Here is a 22,585-nt window from a genome sequence, read left to right as displayed (position 1 = left end):
CTTCCAGAAAGACACCGATGAGGGCACGCAAAAATATACACAAATACGCTTCCTTAGGTGAGGAAGGCAACAGTTCTGACAGGAATATGGTTTAGGAAGGTTGTATCATACATATTATGCATCTTTAAATAATAAAAAAGCACCTGCCTATTCATCCTGTGGCTGTTTTTCTATCTTGCAGGTCTTTGTACGTTAGATGGTGCATCGTTTTGTTCATAATCAAGATGACCAGTTGGGGATTTTTGTGAGTTGTTTATTCAATCAGCTTACAAGTGAGTATCGGACACTTTTGCACAACTAGTTTTGCTTGTAACTTATTATGCTTGTAATATTGGATTAAGTCAAAATGTGACTGTTTCCTTAGATGTTGACTCCGATCCTGAGCCACACTCCATGGCATGATTCCTACTGCATCACGGCTGAGGATCTTGCCCTTTTTAGAGTGAATTGCTCACACCTTTTGGATTCCACAGCTTTCCCCCAAATCCCCAGAGCTGTGGATTTCTAGACACAGATTGTAAAACCTGTGGGTAATGGGTTATCACTGGTAACCCATGCGATGACAGGAGCGTTGTCTGTGTTAATATCCCCACCCAATGAAGTAAAAAGATGCCATGTGCTGCGCTCTTCTTTGGCCTGGTGTAACCTGAAGCCGAGAACTATGAAGGCAACGGAAAACATTAATAAATAATGATGTTTGGGGCACAAGTCACCGAGCAGCCCCCGCGGTTATCCCACACGCCGGCAGCCGTCCGGCTGGAGGACAACAGCACCGTGGCTGGGGATTTGGGGCGCTGGGTGGGATTTGGGACACGGACCGGCGCAGGGTAAGGGCTGGGTGTGCTTGGTGGTTACGGGAGGCAACTTTTGGCAGAGCGGCTGTGAGGGTCACTGAGGGACTGTGAGGGGCACTGAGGGACCCGCGCCCCTGCCGCCTCAGGGCGCACCTGACGGGGGAGCCCCCCCGCTCCTCACGGCTCGAGGGAGCGCCTCAGCCAATCGCCGCGCTCTGCCGCGCTGACGGACAGCCGCGCTGGCCTATCGACTGCGCTTCCCTCTCGGCGCCGCGGCCAATCAGAAAAAGCCTCCGCCCTCCCTCCCGCTTCTCTGATGGACGTGCGGGGACAGCCAATGAGCCGCGCGGGGGCGGGCGGCCGGACCAATGGCGGGGCGGGGGCGGGGGCGGGCCGGGCTGCGCCTCAGCTCAGCGCAGCGCCGGCAGGGGGGCGATGGTGGCGGCGTGAGGCGCGGCGGGGCCGGGCTGCGCCCGCCGGGAGCGGCACCGGGACCGTGACGGGACCCTGAGGGGGGCACGGCGGGAGCCCGGGGCTCGCCATGAGGCCGCGGGGCGCTGCAGCCGCCGCGGGAACGGCCCCTGCCGCGTGAGTGAGGAGCGGGGGCCAGGTGAGTGCCCCCCTCAGCCCCACCCGTTGGCCGTTGGGGGTTGAAATTTTGAAATTTTGAAAGATTTCGAACAGCCCAACGGCCGCGCTGTGGGGCTGCGAGGGGAGCGGGGGGTGCCCCCGGCCGGGTACGGGCGGGTGCCACCACGGCTGTGCCGCCTCCCAGCTCCGCGGCTCCTGGGGAGGAGACGTGGGAGCAGGGCGTGTGAGTGTGTCTGTGTGTCTGTCTGTGTGTGAGTGTGAGCACAACTCTCACACCTTTTGTCACCAGCCCGCAGACAAAGAGCTGTCCCCCCCCCCCCCCTCCCGTGGCCGTGTTCCCCCGGGGATGCTCCCGAGGGATTCGTGTCTCAGCCCCCCCCCCCCCCTTTTTTTTTCCCTTCTGTTTTTCTCGATGGTGCCGATTTAAAAAAAAAAAAAAAAAAAAAAAAGGACGTGTTGATATGTTTCCAAACAGTCTCGTGGTTTGCATTCCTGACATCGCTGCAGCGTTCGGGTTTATTTATTTAATTGGTGGCATGGGGGTGTATGTGTGTGTGTGTGTATTTTTGTGGCTCGTGGTCCCTGTCGGGAGGGTCCCCAACGGCACGCGACCGCAGTGCCGTAGTGTGCCGTACGTTAACCGATGCTTTCTCCCCCTGTCTTTTTTGTCTTCCAGTCCTGCAGTCTCCACATCATCCACTGCGTGAGGAATGATGATTCCATGAGAGAACTTCCTTTCAGCCTCGCTCTTACTCACCCGCGCCTATTGCATGCTGCTCCTGGACAGTGATGAGCCGTTCAGCTACGCTGGGATTTTTCCCGTGAGGAAGGGAGAGCCGGAATATGAATTGTAGACATCCCTTCAAGCTTCTCGTGCATTGTTTTTCCCGTATCTGTCTATAAATCTGCTAGCATTAATCACATACGCCCTTAAACCTACGTTGGTATTCGCAGAGTTGCTGCTCTGTCACAGGACTGGTATTTCTCGCTGTCATGGCTTCAGTTTGGAAAAGACTGCAGCGTGTTGGGAAACATGCATCCAAGTTCCAGTTTGTGGCCTCTTACCAGGAGCTGATGGTGGAGTGCACCAAAAAATGGTAAGGAGCAGCTCGTGTTGCTGCAAGTTACCGATGCTGAAATAGGGAGGATGTTGCTTGTTGCGTACCGTTTGGCATTCGTGTTGGCCTTGCTTTCCCTCGCTTTCTCTTGCTTCCCCATCGCAGAAGCAGCTGCATGGGGTGCTCGTTTCCCTTGAGTGCTTTGCTGAGTGCTTATTGTGGACCTGTTGGTTTCAGTCTCTATTCTGATTTTCTTAGTTGGCGTTACTGCCACGTGGGGCGGTGCATTTATGAGTTCAGCACCTGTGACTTGCTGTCTCTTGCTTTTCATTTATTTCTAAGGTATTTTCTGAGATTTGTTTTCTGATTTCAAATGCACCTCTTGGTGCTGAATGTTACCTGCTGACACTGCTGTGAGCAGACTGAGGCGTTTGAGATCAGTCCTGACAACAGTGGTGTGTAATCTAGGGTACAAACAGTTCTGATGGTGACTACTATTTTTTTTACCTGAAGATGTTTTGGCTTTCCACCTTCTTTTCCTTGTTCCTTTCCATCTGTCAATGGGAAGAGGCGAGAGACATACTTGGGAATTGTCTGAAGGCGTTTGTTTAGCCAGGCAGAATTTCGTGCCTTAGTGGTCCGGTTGGATGGCTTTGGAGCTGACTAGACACAGACAGCACTTTATAGTTAATTGTACGGGTCTGGCGCAGGCACATCTTCCTTTCTGCACAAGAGGAACTTAAATACAGCTGATAGGGGAAGACTGGGAACAGCTTTCAGGTAGTCTGCTAGCAAACATCTCCATTATACAGATACTTAAGCGTGCTTTTATATGTTTGGGATATTGATGTTACTGCCATAATTCCTCGCATTAATCTGAGCTTGTAGTGTCAGGGGATGGAGAAATTGCCTTCCAGACCTCGTGGACTGAGATGCTCAAACTGCTTTGTAATAAATTGCAGCCTCCCTTCTAATACTTGGCCTGTCTTCTTGTTGGCAAGGCTGGCACTTGCACTGGCTGCTTTCGCTGGTTATGAGTAATTGCCTCTACAAATTTCAGTTCCATCTCTTGGAGTTGGAAGTCTGTGCTGGAAGGCTGCTCGCTGCTCTGCCTTAAAGAAATACAGTCAGGTTCGGTTGTTGTTTTTTAATCAAGCTGTCTTCTTGCCTAAAATGTCTTGAAAGATTATTAAGAACCAGAATCATTTTGGAAGTTCAACTCTCCTTCACGCAAGCAACATATGAATAAAAACCTTTTGAAAGTTGAAAGAGACTGTTGTGATTATCTCACGTGATCTACTGGTTAGTTCAGGCCAAAGACTATTCTATGGTAATTTTAATGATTGTTTTTTTGCAGTTGTGCTTGTGATGGTGCATGGCTTTTTTCTCTTTTTTTAAACACGATCCAACCCTGTTTTGGCTCTTTTTCACTTTCACTCCTTCCTTGTGAATTTGCAGAATGCTTCAGCACTGAAGTATGAATGCTGCAAGGGAGTGTTCAGATTGGATCTGCAATGAACTTTCACTTGATTTAAGAAAAAGCCATGCATGAAAGTTTTCTCGTGAGCAATGCTGTTATTTTAGAAACAATTCTTATTGTTTAGTCATAAGCCAGGGTACCCGCCTAGCAAAATGCTGGTGTATGAAGTCGTGAGAGAGTCTTTCAAAACCTCAAATATGCAGGTTACTTCTTAAAAAGTAGGTTTTCCTTCTGAATCTTGATTTTACTTTCTTTAGCATAAATATATGCTAGATTGGTGCTTGTATTGGTTATGAAAAAACAACAGTATGGTTGTAAAATGTGGATGAATTCTAGGAAAAAAAACAATAGGGAAAAACATCATTCACACAGTCATTTGATTGTAGGCTTTTCTGTTCTGCTTCCTCTTGTTTGGAGAGCCTTAACAAAAAGGTTCTTTAAACATGCATGCTACGATACAGTGTTGCTGTCATAAGTGGAAGTCCTATATGAAAAAAAGGGGAGATATTTGTGTATTTCGGTAACATTCAGCTAAGTCTTTCATTAACTTTGGAGAAGATAGTATTTTGCACGTGCTGACAGGATCACCAGCCTTAACGCTTGTCTGAATTTGGTACAAGTGAAAACAAAAGGGAAGAAATGAACACCATATGCTAGGTCTTACTGAAAGCAGTCCTGATATACATTGTGTGTTGGTGCTGTAGTCTGTGCTGGTAGCTCCACACTGCAAGTGTATTTTGATCAATATGGAGTAAGCACTAAGTTATTTTAATGGGCTGGCATTTTAACAATGCAGTGTTTCTGCAGGAAAAGAATACTCCATTCATATTTTAAAATAAATGACAATGCAGTCATAAACACACTTCATCTGAGATGTGTTTGTGAGCAGGGACTGTGCATGGCCAAAACAGGCTGCGTGTCTCTGGGAACTACTGTCTTCTGTTAGGCTTCCATTTGTCTAACTCTTCAGCAAGTGACGTGCTTTAGATGATTTTTATAACCGATCGTGTGCAGTTTGCAGCGTTGGGTGGATTTCTGGTAGGCTGCGATGCTTTTTGTCCCATCTGAACTTGTGTTGATGCAATTTTTTTTTCCCTTAGCGTTCAAAATAACTCCAGAAACAAAAGCAGTGTGCATGCCGGCTGTGTGGGAAGTCACTACCCCTCTGGTGTTGCTGCTTCACTCTTTAAAAGGATCAGCTGTAGGTACAGCAGCATTTCTCCAGCACTGGCTGAAAATCCCTTTGGTTGCTTTTTCTGCTGTCTCCAACTTCTGATGCTCGTTTCTGTCAGCGACTAAAGGCAGCTACCATCAGATGATTGTAATTCATTAGTGGTGTTTGGGGGGACAGGTTGTGATAGATAGTCCAGTGTTGTTACTGTGTCATTAGAAAAACCTTTTTTTCCGGGTAATTAGCAGGACTGTGCTGCTTCTGTGGCATTCTGTCTGCTCCTTCTGACCCAGACCTAATTACTGTGGCTGCTCGGTACCTTTGAAAAATTGAGCAGTTAGTTCATTTCGAGCCATTCGTTAAATATATAAATAAATGCAGCCTTGGTCTTTAATATGGATTAGTGACTCCTGCTACCGTGAAAACGTAATGCTTTGCATTAATCATATAAGCACTTGATTTCTGAAAGGCGCTGGCTTGGCAGGGCTGCAGTGTGTCATCCTCCGCTTACCCTTGGGATAAGCTGGGGCAGCACAAGGATTTTCCACCCAGCCTTGCAGGCGAGCTGCAGTCCTGGCCTGGAAGGGCTGCGCGTGGTAGGAGAGTTCATTTAGTCCTTGTCCTCAGTGCAGCCCCACTGAGGAGAAAAAACAAACCAAAAAACCAGAAATCAGTCTCATGCACTTCACTTATGTCACTGCACGTGTACTGGGAGGTGCAGAGAGAAGTATTTGTTTCTCTGGGCTGTCCTGGCAGGGCTAGGAGCACACTGGGCACATCGGCAGGATTCTGCTGGTGGAGGTGGCTTTAGGCTGCCAGCCCAGGGAAGCACAGGGCTCCTCTTGATCCCCTGTCAGGCCCCGCATGGATCCTGGAGCTCCCTGGGGCTCCTCAGCTGCCGGAGGCCTGTGTTCAAGCTCTGAGTCAACGCCTGTCTGAGGAACAGGCTCAGCTGAAGAGCCTCCCAGGAGAAAATGGGCCTTTAGACCCGAGCCCAGTTCCAGGGCTTGGACCTGGAGCTGTGGTGGCAGTTTCACAGGGCTGATGAAGCATCTAATGCCTAACCCATGAGCTCCTCGGGATGGCTTTCATGTTCCCTTGTTTGGGTGTGATGTCTCACAAGTCAGGGATTCAACAGGATCTTCAAGTGTGGTGTTGCCTCATTTCCAAGTTCTTAATGTCTTGTTGTCCATTAGATGTTCTTCTGAGCAGGAAAGCTGTTCCTCTGAATGCCTAAAAACGCTGGAAAAGGGTCATGTTCCTATAGGATTTGCCATCCAGCAATTGCTTTGGAGCTGGAGAATTGTTTTTTTTTTTTTTAACAATGTGTATAATGCCTGTTATCACCTCTGTGAACTGCTTTGCTTTTAAATCCTTCCTAAAACCACATGAAGCTGCGTTGTTCTAAAAGGGTTAAGGTCTGTGTCCGCTGCCTGAGCGGAAGGCAGGCTGCATTTCCACCTGGCAAGTGGCATATTTTATATCAATTAGGTATGGTCTGAAGTAGGCTCTGTATTTTCAAATACATCTTTCTCTTTTGCAAATGAAGTAATGCTTAATCTTTTTTTTTTTTTTTTCTCCTAAAGCCTTTAGCCATCTGTTTCTCTCTTCTATTGTAGTTTCATAACTGGATGCTGCAGGAATTTTAAGATTTGGCATGCGCTGTGCATGGGAGAGAAATGAGCTTTCTGAGATGGCACAGTTCACACCAGTCTGCCTGCCTTCTGCTCCCTGCTTTCCAGCAAACTCCTCGCTGCTGAAGGCTGCCGAAAGACCTGCAGTTGCCTGCTGGAGGTGGAAATCCTTGCAGGCTGCCTGGTCAGGGTCAGGCTGTCGGGTTGCTTGGTTCATTTCCTCGCTTTGCATAGCCATTAAGGGGGAATTCTGTGAGCACCTAAGTGCTTTTAATTATTAAGGTGAATCACATTGAAATGTGTGCCAGAAAGAGAGCGAGCTGCAGGTGAATTCAGGAACTCCTGAGTTGCTTTTCCCATGACCCAGGAGTTTTGTCAGGGGCTTGTTCTGAGTTTTCGATTGGACTTGCAATTGTGTGACGGCCGTGTAGGTGTACCAGAATAAGTACAGCTCGTGCACAGAGAGCAGCAGACAGTTGCTCCTGGTTTTTAGCTTTTTTCCCTCCTGTTCAATTAAATTACACTGTCCTCACACTTTTCATTTAGATCTCCAATTCCATCCCAAATTATCCCCATCTGTAAATACATCTCACTACTTTTTCTTCGTTCATTCATTTCCAGTTTTGTCTGAGGACGTCTTGAGGGATTAAGTTGTGTATCAAACTTATTCTTTCCAAATAATCGCCGCCAGCTGTCTCAGAGATCAATCTTGTCCCTTTCTTCCTGCAGACAATTAAAACACTTCTTGTCCACGTGCAAAAGCAGTTCTCTGCCAGCTTGCATCTCTCCCTTCTCTGCACCCAAAAGAAAAATCCTTCACGTCAGGAAGTCAGATCTGCTCCTTTGGGCTCTGTGCCTGGCTTCTGTCAGGGGGTTGTCTCCCGCTCCTGACTCCAGCCCGCCAGCTGCTTTCGTGCCCTGCCTTCCCTGGCCACCTCTATATCCTGTCTGTGCCACGGGGTTTCTCATCTAAACTGGTGGCTGCGTGTTGTGCAGCAGAGATGTTTTCAATAGGAGGGGCACAGGTGTATGTGCAATCTCTCCTTGTCATGCTTACACCCACTTTCTGTTTGCAGTAACCCCTTGGGAGGATTGGAAACCCTGTGACCAGTCCCTAAAAGACCTCATTGCTGGACCCAGACACCAAGTTTTTTCCTGTAACGCAGGGAGACTCGGGTTTATCATAAATAGTTGCTCGGAGTTGTGCTTGTCTTTGAGAGACAGAATTCTTTCCAGCAGCTCCATGACTTCGTTTACCATCCTAGCAGTAACAAAAATAATCGTCAGAAGCAGAAGTTATTGGGTTATAGCCACGTGTAGACAAATCCATCCTAATGGCCTGTCAGTCACCCACTTAAAGGGACGAGGCTGTCTCCTCAAATAAATAAAACACGGTGCCCTGGAGTTGTAGCACAGCTTTATTTCTCGGAGGGAGAAGCTGTGCGTGCTCAACTTCCTCGCAGAGCTTTGCAAGTAAATAAAACCTGGCGCTGTTCCTGCCGGCGCTGTTGCGTGCGTACAGTAAAGTACGTGCACTGTTCCTTTGAACCCGGCGGACTCGAGCAGGAATAAAGGTATTTTTTTTCAGGATTGGATCGCTGTGAATGCTCTTTTCAGCTCTTTCAATGTTACGAGGTTAAATAAAATGAAATATTATGACATTGTGGAGGCCTCAGCTGAGCCGAGTTCTGTCTGTCGGGCTGTGCAGTGCCAGTCTGTTGCTTCAATTAGTTTTTAATTGCTTGGAGAGAGCTGAAGCCCCTTTCACAGCCTGGTGTGAATAAGGAGAGGAGGAGGCTGGTAAGGTTGGCTAAATCTGAGGAAACTCTTATAAAACCAACCCTTCAGCTTCCTCCAGCAAGAGCACTCTGCTTGGATGGCTCTGTGAGGACGGAGGGGGGTGTTTATTTACTTGTGAAGGCTTCCCCAGTTTACTCTGAGGGGATTGTGTGCCGAGCGTGCCGCTTCCCTTGCCCTTCTCTCTACTTTTTCTTCTTGGGGTGGGCGCTGCCTCACCGTGGGACACTCCCCAGCCCGCCCTGCGTGTCCCGGAGTGGACTCTGAAACACAGGAACTATTCAGCTCTGAACTTTTGTTCCTTGCTTTTAAGATATGCACGCAGCAGTAGGGTAAATAAAGCGGCCCTTGTTTTCTTCCTCCTGTTGTCTTTGTTTGAAAAATGTATTTCTGCTGCGCGCGGCTGGTGGAAGCGCATCGCCTCCCAGCTGGGAAGCCGCGGGGTTTGGTGCTCGGGGCACAGGATGGCTGCGGCTTTTGGCACCTGGAAACGTGTTGCAGGGATTCGGGAGCTGTGGGTTAAGCGTGAACTGAAATTAGCAGAAATGGCACTGCTGTGGCTGGCACTCCAGGCCCTGACTCGTGAGGCTTGCTGGGTTCAGGAGCGGAGCTGAGATGTCACTGTCCCTTAGCAAGCGTGTTCCCCTGCCTTCCTCTGCCCCGTGGTGCCACCGTGAGCTGCCAGCAGCCTCCTTTCGGGCTTGTAAGGTGAGCAGGGCAGTGCGTGCAGCTCCCCAGACGCAGGGGGGAGGAAGGAAAACCTGCCAGAGGGCAGGGACCTGCCACAGCTGCAGGCAGGAGCATCTCAAAGAGCTTGGGCTAACTCAGGGGAACTCAGCCGTGAGTTCACTGCAGGGCTTCCAGACACACGAGCCTTTGGGGTGACTCAGGAGTGCGAGCCCTTCTCAGCTATTGCTTCCAGCCGCCTGCGAGCCTCTGAAGAGGCTCAGAACCAATCCTTGTGTGCCTGCGGAGGTTCTCCGTGTGGTGGAGACTTATTGTTGTGGGCCCTTTCTTATTTCTATCTGACTTCATTATTATTTAAGGAGACTTTCTTGAGGATTGCTGCAAAGCCATGGCCAGGCTGTGCAGCTGCTGACCTGTCTGCAGCTGCCGATCTGTGATCTCTGGGCTCCGTGTATTCATTTTAGCGTAAACTGGCTTTGGGTTTTGCTTCATGTGCATGCTGAGTCCTGCAGCCGTGCTGTGGGCTTTGTTTTGGGTGCGCTGCTGCATCAAAGCAGCACGTTGGCGGATTCACTCTTCCTTTTCTAAGGCATACGCTTTGAAAAACAGCTTTGGTGCTGACCAAACATCACAAGGGCAAGGTAATTTCCCGTTCCAGGGACAGCTGACTTAAAACACTTGGTGGCCTTTGCAGACCCCACCACATCACCTCAGTTTTGAGCCACACGTTACCACGACTCCCATTGCTACCTCTCACTTCCCTGGAGCCATCCTCGGGGTAGAGACGATGGTACTGATGCCTGTGCTTCTCAATCCAGTGCTGTGAGCTGGCTTTCCCCTCCCAGCTGCTCTTGGGAGGATGTGTTTGCGTGGTACTGTTAATATCAAAAGCCGAATTAAACGGAGAAATTGGAGAACCTGGACCACTGAGTGCAGTTGGCAGCACGTGGCGTGCTGCTGCTCAGCGTGTGCCGTGATCTCCCTTTAATTTCAGGGACTGCTCGTTAAGTGAACTCTGAATCCCTTTGTTCATGGCAGTGCATAAGGAGGGGATTTAAAACAAAAGAGAAAAGAGCTGTCACAACAGCTTCATTCCCTCTTCCAGCAAAGATCCACCTCAGCAGCCCGTGGGTTTCTACGCCAACCTGTTGCTGGTGTGTTTGCAGTCTGTTAGCACAGGGTTTAGCCCTGGCAGCTGCTGCTAACACCTGCCATCACTGCGGCTCTGGACTCGTGCTTCTGGGTGGGTGAGTGGATGTTCTTACCTGTTCAGCTGGGGTTTTTCTGCTTGTCCCTGCTGTCTTGTGGAAAACTGATGTAGTGGTTTGTCTCTTCCTGTAGGTAACCTGAACTGGAGCTGTTAAGCTGCAGAAAACTTGCAGGAGAACAAGGGTTTTTAATTGCCCCTATCTTGAAATGCAGATCGGAACTGGATAGAGCGCCTGCAATAAGTTGCTCTTAAGCAAGTGAATATTCATGAAACTTCCCCTTGCATTCCTTTATCTCCGACGTGTAAGAAAATGTTAAGAATGGGAAAGTCCTGACCCTGTCTTCACCACTTCCTCTCATACCACAAAAAGCAAAAGAATCGAGCTGAGGCGCATCGAGGATATTAACATTTACCGTTAAAGCCTTCTAAAAGGGCCTTTCTTTTAGATACCTGTGGGGGTGATGCTTTCATCCCCGTCTATTGGGGTTTGTGTATGTAGAAAAAGGGGTTCTTCTGGGGGGCAGGCTTTGCTTTTCATTTTTCATTTACTTGCTGAAATCACTTCCTTTCCTCCTTTTAGATGTCTGCTTTGAGCCCTAGTGCCTGCACACGCTTTCAGAATACCAAGGCACAGACCATCTTAAAACCATCCAGGAATTATTTTTCTTTCCAATGGGGTTCTTTTTTTTCCTCCAGTAAATGGGATTTGTCTCTCTTTTTTCATTTCTGAACTGCAAGATAAGCAAGAGTAATTTTAACCCCCAGAGTTCTCGTAGTGGCTGATGTAATTGTGGGGGTTTCTGACAGAACTGAGACAACGGTGTGCAAGCATGCGTAATGCCAGAAGTGTGGGCATCTAGCGCTTGAAACCTGCTTAGTCCTCGGCTGTAAAATTGTCCAGTAAACAAACAAAAGAAAAGGTAAGGTAGAAAGCTTGGGGTGAGGTGCTGCAGGTGGCTGTGCCTCGTTTGCTTCCCCGCTGCCAGGTACAGGGTGCAGGAATAGGGAAATGCTCGCCTGTAGATTCAGTCCTGTTGTCTGGGGTGGGCCCTGATGGGGTACTTAAAAAGCATCAAGTCTGCTGCCCCCTGGAAAAACGTGCTGCCTGGGGCAAGCAGAATGGATTTGCCTGAAATAAATTTTGGAGAAGCAGAGCGCTTGCTTGGGGGGAAATGGAATACTTCTTGTTTTAGCAGCAGCTGTTACGAAGGTGCTTGCTTGATACGCAATTGAGTCAACAAATTTTAAGTGGGGGAAAATTTTTGAGCTACTCTCGACTATAAGAAGACCGCAGTCTACCTTAACTTCTGTCTACCTCTGTGAGAACTGTTGATATCTTTTATGGCTGATGGAGCCCTATTGGAGCCTGCTGCCTTGCTAGCCTTGCAGAAGGGCTTTTCTGCCCCCCTCTTCCTTTGGAATAGGTGGGCACAGAGAAAGCTTGGTGAGGTTTGTCACAGGTCTTCTACATGTTTTGTTCCCTCAGCTGCATTTTATGTGGATTATTTGCTCGTTGCAGTGTTGCTCAGTGATGAGAAGGATGAGCTGTGACATGAGCTGGGCTGTTGGGCGAGCAGAGGGGTAAGGAGCACGATGTAAGGCTTTTTGGCCTCTTTGAATGTCTTCGGGTCTGCCTGTATGAGCAAATCCTGTTGTGTTTGGAGATACAAAACCAGTGACCTACATACGAGCAACTCCGATGCAAAGCAAAAGGAATTATTTCGGGGAACAGCCGTGGAGCCTTCTTGCATTTCTGCCAACGTCATCTCTTTGGTTAGCTTGTATTTTACTGCTGGGGTCTTAGCTTCCTTTTTGTGTGGCACAGCCCTTTCAGCAAAGCAGAAATTAATTAGGGGCAGGGAAATGCATTTATGGAAGCTGCTCACAGGACAGAGAAGTCTGTCACCTGTGTGATACGTACGGTTCAAGACCTGGAGGAAGTCAGCGTTTGGTGCTGAATTTTAAGAGGAGGGAGAGCCTGGGTGCTGGCAACAAACAGTGGAGGGGGTGGCAGTGGGTGTAAGGGACAAATCCTGTCTGCCCTTTTGTACTCCGGGAGGCTCCCAGCTGTGCTGAGCACAGAGTTTAGTGGGGTTTGCAGTCACACTTTGCTTATAACCATGCGCCATTTTGCTGGCAGGTTAAGTGGTTCTGAAGCAGCGAAGTATCTTGTTGTAGTGCCCGGTCCAGGACCTTATTCTCCTGTCGGGTACAATTCCTTTCAGCTTATTGTTACCCAGAAGCGTGCTGACCCAGCCAACCCTGATGACATTCCACCTTAAAACTGGTATTTTGGGTCCTGTGGAGCTTCCAGGCTGGATTTTGCTGAAGAGGCAATACACGCAAGTATCCTCAGAGCTCATCTATATGCAGCAGCTCCCCTGTTTTCCTGTGCCTTTGCAATCAATGTCACGCAGCACCTATTCTTCCTTCAGACAGGAGATAGCAGCACACAAGTACCTTATCTGGAGGCATTTTCATGTAAATGGCTGCACAGCCAGTTGAAGCACTCGTGCAGCAATAGAAATTGGCTTTATATTTTCTGTTGTACCCGAGCAACTGCTCCAGCTCAGAGTTGCTTCCCTAATTGGAGAAATTTTCTTGTCCCAGAAATTGTCCTGAGCAAGCCGTGATTATCGAAGATGTTGCTGAGCCTCTGTTCATGTCAGGGGAGGAGAACTCCATCTTCCCTTGAATTTTTAAGTGTGAATCCTAAAAATAGCGGTGCAAATCATAGGGCAGGAGCTGGAGTCAGTACTGCGTGCTTGGATGTCACTAATGGCCCGTAGATGAACAAAACGAGGCTTTGCTCAAACACACATCTCAATGTTTCACTTGCCTAATGTGTAAGAGTCGCAGTTCTTTCAGAGCCTGTTTTAAAAGGGAGGTTACAGCTTCTCTTGATAAATGCTGATTACAATTTCACCTCTTTTTGAATGCTAGTGATAGTAACAATCATCCTGTTAAAGAAGAAAGCGAAATTTGAAGTGTTCCAGGGATTCTTTTTCTGCTAAGTGCAAACAAATGATGCAACTTAAATATTTCTGCTGTTAAGACGCAGGTAGAGAAAGCCTGGCTATTATCATCATATGATGTTTAAACACAAAATCAAAGCAATAAGCAAAACCCCAAACCTCCGAATGCATTTGAAAGGAGCTCTCATACTGCATTTTCTATTCAAAGGAGTATTTATAACTTCGCAAAGAAAACTGCATCGTGTGTGCCCCTCAATGTCATTCCACTCGGTTCAAATTCACGTCTCAGGCTCTTCCAACCGAGGCACCCTCCTGCTGTCCCCGTGCTGGGTTTTCCTCACGGGGTCTCTGCAGGTTGTTGGCCACGTAGGTGGCACGTGCCAGTTTGCAGGTGGTTGGTGTGAAAAGGGAATAATGCAGCACACACAGAAGGATTTATGTGCTCTTAGGATTTAATGCATTTATGCACAGTTCCAGGAGGATTGTAACACTTGATAGTATTTTTTGAGCTAATTATTGTATCAAAGCATGATTTATCTCTTCGGTTGAGCCTGGGAAGCTGGTTCTGTACGTGTGTGGCTGGGGAAGTTCAATATTTTTCTGTCCCAGGGGAAGTTTCCCATCACAGCAGAGAAGTTGCTCACTATTCACACACAGGCAGGAGCTGTGCAGTAGTCTTGTTGGAAGTAGTAGAGCTTGTAAGGGTATCTAGGTTTTTGGTTACTAAATGTAGTGGTAAAAATTCTTCTTGCTCCTCACAGAAATAATCCTGGCTGGGTCAGTTCAGCACCCTCCTTTGTTCGGAGCAGACTTGGTGAATTCTGTGCTGGTTTTTCTACGTAGGAGGGTTTGATTTCTGCAGGGGCTGGGAATGAAATCTTTTTTGCTTCTCGTTTTGTTCGAAACAGCGATCTGAACAACACGAGTCAGAAAATCACGGCTCCACGCTAGGCTTTCTTTCAGCTTCCCTGCTAACCGTAGACAAGCCATCTTTTCTATCACGCCCTAATTTGGGTGCACAAATCATCTTCCGTCAGCTTTCCTACAGCTTTACGTCCACAATTACTCATAAGGAGGATTTATGTCTGCTTTAAAGGCCAGAAGGCAGCAGCTCTCCCTTCAGTGGCACTGGCGTAAAGCAAGGGAAGAGGCGCTTTGCTGGGCAGAAACCGCTAGCGAGCGCGGAGAATTTGGGGCGCAATTCCTGCAGCAAGCTTTTGGCCGTGGGGAGGGGGCTCTTGTTTGCTTTCTGCTTATTTTTCTGTGAGTGATTTGGCATTATGAGAAGTGTGTGTGTCATGGGTGGGTGCCAGGGGGAGGGGAAGGAAGTGATGGATGCCTGAAGCGTGTCCTTGCCCTTGAGAGGCTTCGGTGCGGGAAGTTCAGGGGACCTGTGCTGCGTGTCAGAGCCCCTTGCAAGCAGTCGTGGCAGGCTGACTGACAGTTCAACCCCAAGGGCTTTAAAATAGAGGCGTTTATGTAGAAAGCAGAGCACTAAATGAAGGCCAAGACCCCACTAAGCTCTGCGGAGGCTTCTGGGACTAAAGCGGGTAGGATGGAGCTCCGTTAGAGCCCCGGCAGGACAGAGGCTTATCGCTGCTCTGATACAATCAGAGCTGTTGGGATGTGCTGCTAAGCTCCTGGACTTCAATACAGACATCCGCGGGCTGGATTAGAATCACGGATCCACCTTTTTTCTTCCCCCCCCCCTCCATTGCAGCAGCATTTCTCCTGTGATTTATTTCCCGCTTGCATTTCAGGTGCCTTTCAGGTTCCTCTTTCGTGTTCCATCCGCAAAATCAGTCCCGAAAATTAATGCTGCATCTTTAGATCCCAGGGATGCTCAACCCAAGCGAGACATGAGAGCACGTCGATGTCCCAGCCGTTCCCTGCCACCTCTGCCCTGCTGCCACTCAGGGACAGGCTTCACCTGCAGGGTGACAGAGCCTCTGAGCCCCTCAGGGTCTCACGTGGCCCTGCTTGTCTCAGCGTGAATCTCCTCATGGTCCCGGGGAGAGGCTGTGTGCATCACTTGGGTGCTCTGAGTTTGCTGCACGTGTTTACAGAAAGGCCTCATGGCTCGGAGGCTGGGTGTCAGGGCAAAACGCTTCTAGGAGCTGTTGAGTGAGTAGCGTGGGCAGCCCTGCGCTTGGCAGAGGGAGTCCTGACCTTCTCCTGCTACAGTTTTAACAGGAATTAAAGCCTTGAGTCCACTAGGTTGTGTCCCAGGAGCTGCAGACCCTCTGCTGGACAGCACAGTGAGAAGAAAGCCCACGGCGAAGGCATCCTTACTGCGCGGTAGCAGGGGGTTGAAGCTCAAGAGCTAGCGATGCCAGCGCTCATCTGTCAGAGCCCAAGGGAGGAGGTTAAACGAACAGATCAAGCTGAGATAAGTGTTTTGAGCAAGGTCTTGTCTGTGCTCACACACCGGGTGAGCTAAGGAGAGCTGGCTTAGAGCACAAGTACATAAATAAAGCCTTGTTGCGCTCTCGTGTGGGTGCTGTCATTCAGGAGAGGGGCTCCTTGCCATGGGTACGGTGATTTTGCTTTCCCCAAGCGCTGCTCCGCTGGCCTGCCTGGCCTTCCAAGCTCTCGTGTGACACGGTGGGGACTCGCCCCACGCGCCCAGCGCTGGCACAGCGAGGATCTGAGCACTCCAGATCCTGCTGTGTTAAAATCTCGCAGGCTTCGGCTGTTAAGCCTCGCTTGTTTTGAAGATGAAAAGTGCGTTTTGTGTCGAGTACGCTGAAATATGTGGAAAATCTCATTTTTTGCAGGATCCTGGGACTTTGCATGCCCACACTTGGCCGTGTCGGTGTTGATGACTCTGCACATAGCTGCCTTTCCCACCCAGAGCTCTGCGTGCTGCTGAGATTGGGTCCTGTTCCCTTGATGGTTAGTTTGTAGAGCGGGCCTTTATTCGTTAGGTTTCTTTGCTCTAATTAGGGGTGTGTATCCAAACTCTGCTTTGAGATTTAATAATTTAACTTAGCTTCAGTTCATTACCGTGTTACCCTTCTAAAAGCTTGAAAGTATCACTTTTTTCTTTCTGTTTATCCACCTGCAGTGCCAGATCTCACAGTGTGTGATCTGGGAGGAGGCAGGGTGATGTTCCTTGCTGGGCACAAGCAGGTGCCGCAGCAGGGCTGGGGACCTTGCCCTTCGCTTGGAAGGGACGCCCCGCAGCGCTCCGTGAGATGAGATGTGTGCTTTGCTCCAGGAACCGACCCGGCTTCCCTTTCTGTTCACGTTTCTGCTTCCAAGGAGAACCGCTCTTCACACCAGACACGGTTGTGTTTACAGATAAAAAATTTTTAAATTAGAATAAAATTGAAATCTTGGGTGAGACAAAATTATTTAATCTCTTAAGCTGTGTGCTCTATGGGATAGAGGGGCTCTGTCTCCTTATCCGTTTGCCTCATTTAATGGTACAAGACTGGAATCCAGCCTGCAAGACATCAAATCCACTTAATAAAAAAGCTGGACGGCATCCAGGAGTCTCTTCTGTGGCTGCAGATGTTACTTTACAAGATCCACCAGCAGACTAAAGCAGCCATCAGGCTGAAACAGAACCAGGCCTCGTGCTGCAGGGTGAGGAGGGCATGGATTTGGGGTGTCGTTGGTACCTGTAGTGCCCACCAGGATGGCACGGGGTGGGGAAGAGAGTGTGTGTGATGGGTGACAAAGGGACTTGGGAACAGCTGATGCTGGTGGTGTCTCTACCTCTTCATCAGGTATCATCAGGAACGCAGGCAAGGAAAGGGCTGTGCTTGTTTTCAGCAGCTTATATCCAGAAACACTGAAGATGCAAAGGACTCCTGGTGCCTTGAGGAACGTCCTGCGATTGAATAGCGGTTGCCAGCTGTCTGCCTTCCAAGGAAGAGGCTGCGTGGGTCACCGTGCTGCAAAACCAAGTGTGAAGGGCCGTGCTCCTGGCTGCTTCGCGAGGACGGCTTGGCTGCAGGGCTGCCCTGCCCTTTGGAGGGCTTGGGGGAGCTCCTGACTTCAGCGAAAGCTACATCAGGTTGTAACAGAAGAAATACAATATCTGAAGATTAATTAAAAAAAAAAAAAAAAAAAAAAAGGCAGGCTGAAAGACGTGATGTATTTGTGTGTGTTCCCGTTCCACATCAGCATGGGTTCAGCTGTGCTGCAGGTTCAGCTTGCTTTTTGTTTTCCTTTCCTCTATAAATCAAAAGCCATGCTCTGAAACATTCATACTAAATGTGCTGCTCATTTCCAGCTTAGCTGATCCTGAAAGAATTAGTTACGGTCTTTTTCAGGTTGCTCTTGGGCATCTTACGAACAGCAGCGATTTGGAAAAATCTCTTTAAGATCCTTAGTTGTTGGTATATTTGGGTTTTGTTCGGTTTTGACCTTGAAATAGCATAGGTTTCAGCAATTGTATCCACAAATGAGGAATTTTGGTGTTTTCGAAATACAATTCACTTTGTCAAAGCTGTAAGATTTGTGGTAGTGGTGTTTTTTTTCTTGTTTTGTTTGTTTTCCCAAAATAGATCTTTGAGTTAGGGTTGTGTTTTGTTTTTTTTCCCTTTTAGCTTTGTTTACCATATCCAGCTGTAGTGTTGGCAGGACCTGCTCAGTCTCTCGAGTATCCATGGGTTAAGGCGCTATTTTTCATCGCCAGTCCCTGCTGCTGGATGTGAGCCAGGGGTGGGACTGCGAGGGCATTAATTAAAAGGCTCAGTCCGTTTAAGTTCCTAAAAATGATCTCAATTCGTAGACTTCGGTGGATGTACAATTGTAGATGAAGAAACTGGTGGTGTAAAAATAGAAGCGGTGTTGCTTTTGAGGCTGACTTGTGTAATGAGAAGTGTTAACTTGTGTTCCAGGAGGCAGCTTGGAAGCCATGCGACAACTTAATTAAACAGATTGAGCAGGAAGAGGAGGAGTTGTTCCGAATTTGCACTCTTTACAAGAGTTACTTAGCTGTAAACACTTAACCAACTCAGTTCTTCCCTTCTGGCCGTGCCTCCATCTCGGAGCAGGTCTCAAAGGCCACCAGCATGACATGGGGTGACTTGTGGGCAACGTGGTGGCAGTTTCTAATAGCCTACAACCTTCGAAACCATACGTGAACATTTTGTAACTCTGGCAATCGATGCTTTTTCTGACATGCAGCAGATTCACAGCTTTAATTTTGATTGCTATCCATGTGTAATTTACTGCTGTAAACTCTCACCTTTGCTTATTCTCTTTCTGGCCTGTTGACAGTCTCACGAAGTGTGGAGCACACGAGGTTTGTGGAGGCTTTTGGGGCTTTCAGTTGTGCGTGGCGCACAGGTGTGTGGCTTGGTTTGGGACCCGGGTGTTAACACAAGGTTCTGCGCTTCTCTGTGGTGTTTCGAAGCTGTGGCTGATTCTGAAGTCTTCAGCTGAACTGCTGCAGTGCTGTTATCCTCTGGTTTTTCATCTCTGGGCACGGCAGGACGATGGATTTGCCTCCGCTGGTGCCCCAGCTACTGAGGAGGAAAAGAGAAGAGGAGTTCTTCCCCAAATCCAGGTGCTTTGCTGAAAGCAGCTGGCTCGTAGTCATAGGATCACTTCATCAAGGTGATGCCAGCATCAGTGCTGCAGGAGGAGCTTGCCAGGAGCTTCCCTGGAAGCAGGTTCCTGCCTCTCATCACTGTATCTGTTACGGCTGTGGTTGAGAACTGACAATATTTGCAAAACCTGATCCCCCAGGCAGAGATAAGGAAAGCAGCTAGCAGCATGCTGCGTTTTCATTCCCTGCCTTTTTTTCTTTGTGATATTAATTTGCAAAAGCGGGCTGATGACAGAAGAGAAACCTCTAATTGGAGGACTTAATGTGCATGGACCAGGAGGGCGCACGTCTCCGAATAAATTAAGGATTAGTGCAGGACTCGGTCAAGTCATGGCTCAGGAAGCTAAGGGTGAGTTTGTATCGCAGAGAATTCATCACCCTGCACACCACAGGTCTGCCTCATGGCCTGCTCCGTGCTGGTGCTGCGCTACCCAGCGCTAGGACACAGCTTTCTTTGGAGTGGACATCAAGAGTTTGCTCTTGAACCTGACGCAGGTGATGTGAGCTCTTTCTTCTAGACAAAGCCCCAGCTGGTGCCGTTCCTCACTTGTTCTCTTTGCAGAAACTTGTAGGGTGTTCACGGTCTCTCTGCAGCTTCAGCGTGCTTTGTGTAGCCAAAACATAGCCTTAAAAAGCAAAGCAAACAAGAAAACCCTGGTGGGGTGGGGTTAGAAGGGAGCTTCAAAAGATGCACCTGCTCCTGCACATGCAGAACTATAATCTTCAGGGTGAGTCCACCCTAAAGGAGAGGAGGAGGACGGAGGCTTCAGTGTCTCATTGCTCCAGACACCTCTGTCATGGTCCCAGCACGTTGGAGTGGCGCATCGTACCCTGCGGTCCTTCCTTGCTTTAATTGTGCCTCGTAGGCTGTGAAGAATCTCTCTCAAAACTGTTTTACACAAATTAGAGGTAGAAAATCCTACTGTGTGTGTTACAGATCGGTTTCCTCACACTGTGGTTTTGGTGACATGTCCCCACTTTCCTTTTGCTCTGCAGCAGTTGCAGAAATACGTTTTTTTCCCTCTTCTGTTTCCAGATTGAAAGACAGATGACCTTTCTGTTTGAATACTACTTCCAAAAAATAAATAAGGAAAAATGGAACAGGATCTGTTTTGTAATGGGGCCTGATTAAAATGGTCAGTGCTGTACCAAGAAGCCTCGTGCATGTTTTTAGTCCAGAAGTGCGTTGTTTCACCCGGGCTTTTGCTTTCGTTGGGCTGAAGCTACATTTCAGGCAGCGTGCATTAAACTGCTTCATTGTGGTTGTGCTTTTTGTACCTTTTATGATAAACACAGCTAGCGTTTTGTGTCTGTGATGTTTCAAAATCAGAATGGCTGAAATGTAGTAGGTTAGACACCGCCACTTGGTGCCTGTCTGAAAAACTCCTGAAGGCAGTGTGGTGAATGAGGAGCAAAGCTGGAATTTGGGTTCCAAATTCCTGGTTTATTTGTAAAAAATTCTCTAAAACTGTGTTGCCTTGGTTGCTGTTACTGATCACTGTTTTATTATTTTACACCACGAGCAGGGATGCTGCTGAGGGGTGAGGTGTGGGGTGGCGAGGCTGCACCAAGTCTGCACGTGGCGCTGGGGTTTTGTCGCAGACAGATGAGCGAGCGCTTTGCCCTGTCAAACCAGCTTCTGAGCCTGCTGTTACGGGCGAGGTGAAAATGAGTTTGACTTGTAACAAGCGTGTGTTTGTTCACTTGGCAGCTGCCGGCCCCAGCTCTGCGGGAAGAGGAGCAGAGCAGGGAGTTCACAGCAGGTCAGGAGCAGGAGGACTCGTCGGGCAACGCACCCGCTGCAAACCAAAAGCTTTTCAAAAACTGCTGATCCCTCATTGCGACGGAGAGGGATGCGTATTCTGAAAAGGAACATAAAAGAGGAAAATCAGGGCTCTGAGAGAGATCTGATCCCTGGTAGCCTCCTGGGAGCTTTCCACTGTAAAGCACCGGGCTGTTTTGGGGACTGAAGGTGTGCCCGAGTGTCCCTGATAGCCTGAGCCACAGCTGGCTGCTCCGACAGCTTGGCCTGGGCGTTGTGGTGCTGAAGCGCTCCAGCTTGGCCTGCCTGGGGAGGCTGGTTTTACAGGTGGGCTCAAACAGCTCTTGCTTTCTGTTTTTGTTTGGTGCAGAGCAGTGGGAAGCGTTCCTAGGCTCTGGTGTGGTAGGATGCGCGGTGTGAAGGTGCAGACCAAGCAGTGCTGGCCTAAATGTCTGCCTGGTGCAAGTGTCTGCGATTATAGGAGAGTGGGAAGAGATCCACTGGGTCTTGCTCAGTACCCTTAGCTCTGCCTTGGGACGAGTGAGGCTGAATTGGATCACACACAGAGTGCTCTACGTGGAGGGCAGATGGATGTGACAAAATCCACGGGCTGGTCGAGTCGCTAGGGTCAGTTTTGTCTTCTGCAGTATGAAATTCCGCTGAAAAAAGCTTTAAGAACAGGTTTTGCTACCAAATCCTCTGCAGTTTGTTTTGCTCAAGACTCTTTGCTGCGATAACTCCTTGAAAAATGAAGCTGAATCTGCCCTTGTCTCTTGCTCTGAATAATGGATGAACCGAGGCTTTGTTTAATCCCGCTCATTCTGCAAACTTCATTTGTATTTGGTTTAAGAAAACCAAGCCATCAGCGGCACATACTACACATTCCATGCCCGGCCTCACAAACAGATGCTGTGCAGGCTCAGTGGGTCTGACAGCACTCGTGAAATAATCACAGTGTCTCGCTTCGTCCCTTTTAGGTTTTCAAATGAAGCAAAGCCAAACTAGAGCTCCTTAGGACAAGCAAAACGTAATTTTGAGACAAAGAAGTTTTCTTTGTCTCATTCTCATGTTTCCCATTCTCATGATTGCTTTTTTGAAATTTCCCAGCTTCCTGAAGATTTTCAGATGGTGGCAGCGAGGAAAGAGCAAGCTTTGATGTCTGCTAGAGGCTTGGTGCCTAGTCAGAGAGAAACGAGGCTGGGAGGTGGCCGCTGCGGTGCAGGTACAGCCTGACGTGGTAACACCCAGGGGTGCACAAGTGTCCACGTCACCCATCCTGGCTCAACTTTTGGCATCTCGTTTGGTCAGGCTGAGTGATGCGGGGTGGTTTGAATAGTGGCTGGCAGCATCCCTGATGGAAGGGAAGGGGGAGTGGCAGAGAAAACCCCAAACTCAGGCCTGAGAGGCAGAGCTTCACCTTGAAAGTACCTTCAGTGGGCTTTACCTGCGCGGCGTTTTCTTCTCACTGTTCCTGGCGTGCAGTCAGCGCTGTGCTGTGCCTTCACTCAGCAAGAGGGCTAATTTGGCAAAGGCAGCAACGTGTGACATCACCTCAAGGTCTCTTTAAAGCCCCGCTGGTGACTCACCTGGCCGTGCCGGCCTTGTAGCAGCTGTGGAATTTCATTGATTGCCACCAAGAGGAAATGCTGAAGGAAGAAGCTCAGCGCAAGGAGGCGGTTGCTTGGTTAGTTCCTTGGCTAATGGTAACACGCAGCCCAAGACCCAATGCAGCAGACTACTCTGCAAAGACAGCTTTTCAAAGTAATTACTGGTAAAATTTGTAAAATGAGGAGAAAATAGTATTCATCCTGAATTACTGGTGGTGCAGAACCGATGGTGTGTATTTTTAAGAGGCCGCTG

At 48.7% G+C, this 22,585-nt stretch overlaps 1 protein-coding gene across 11 annotated transcripts in view; it reads left to right on the top strand.

Annotated features, from left to right (window-relative positions):
- The first annotated feature begins 1,220 nt into the window (after nt 1-1,220).
- EHBP1 (EH domain binding protein 1) overlaps nt 1,221-22,585 on the top strand; it is a 207,850-nt gene continuing 186,485 nt past the window's right edge. For 10 of the 11 annotated variants that reach the window (XM_084284613.1, XM_084284611.1, XM_084284612.1 and 7 more), the window contains exons 1-2: nt 1,221-1,404; nt 2,062-2,482. In XM_084284613.1, coding sequence (XP_084140739.1) covers nt 2,379-2,482 — 104 coding nt within the window. In that variant the 5' untranslated portion in view covers nt 1,221-1,404; nt 2,062-2,378. The remainder of the gene's footprint in view (nt 1,405-2,061; nt 2,483-22,585) is intronic. The other variant, XM_084284614.1, reaches the window with a different exon arrangement.

Source organism: Netta rufina, assembly GCF_964035555.1.
Source record: "Netta rufina genome assembly, chromosome: 3".
Classification (NCBI taxonomy): domain Eukaryota; kingdom Metazoa; phylum Chordata; class Aves; order Anseriformes; family Anatidae; genus Netta; species Netta rufina.
This window is presented reverse-complemented; position numbering and strand designations above follow the sequence as displayed.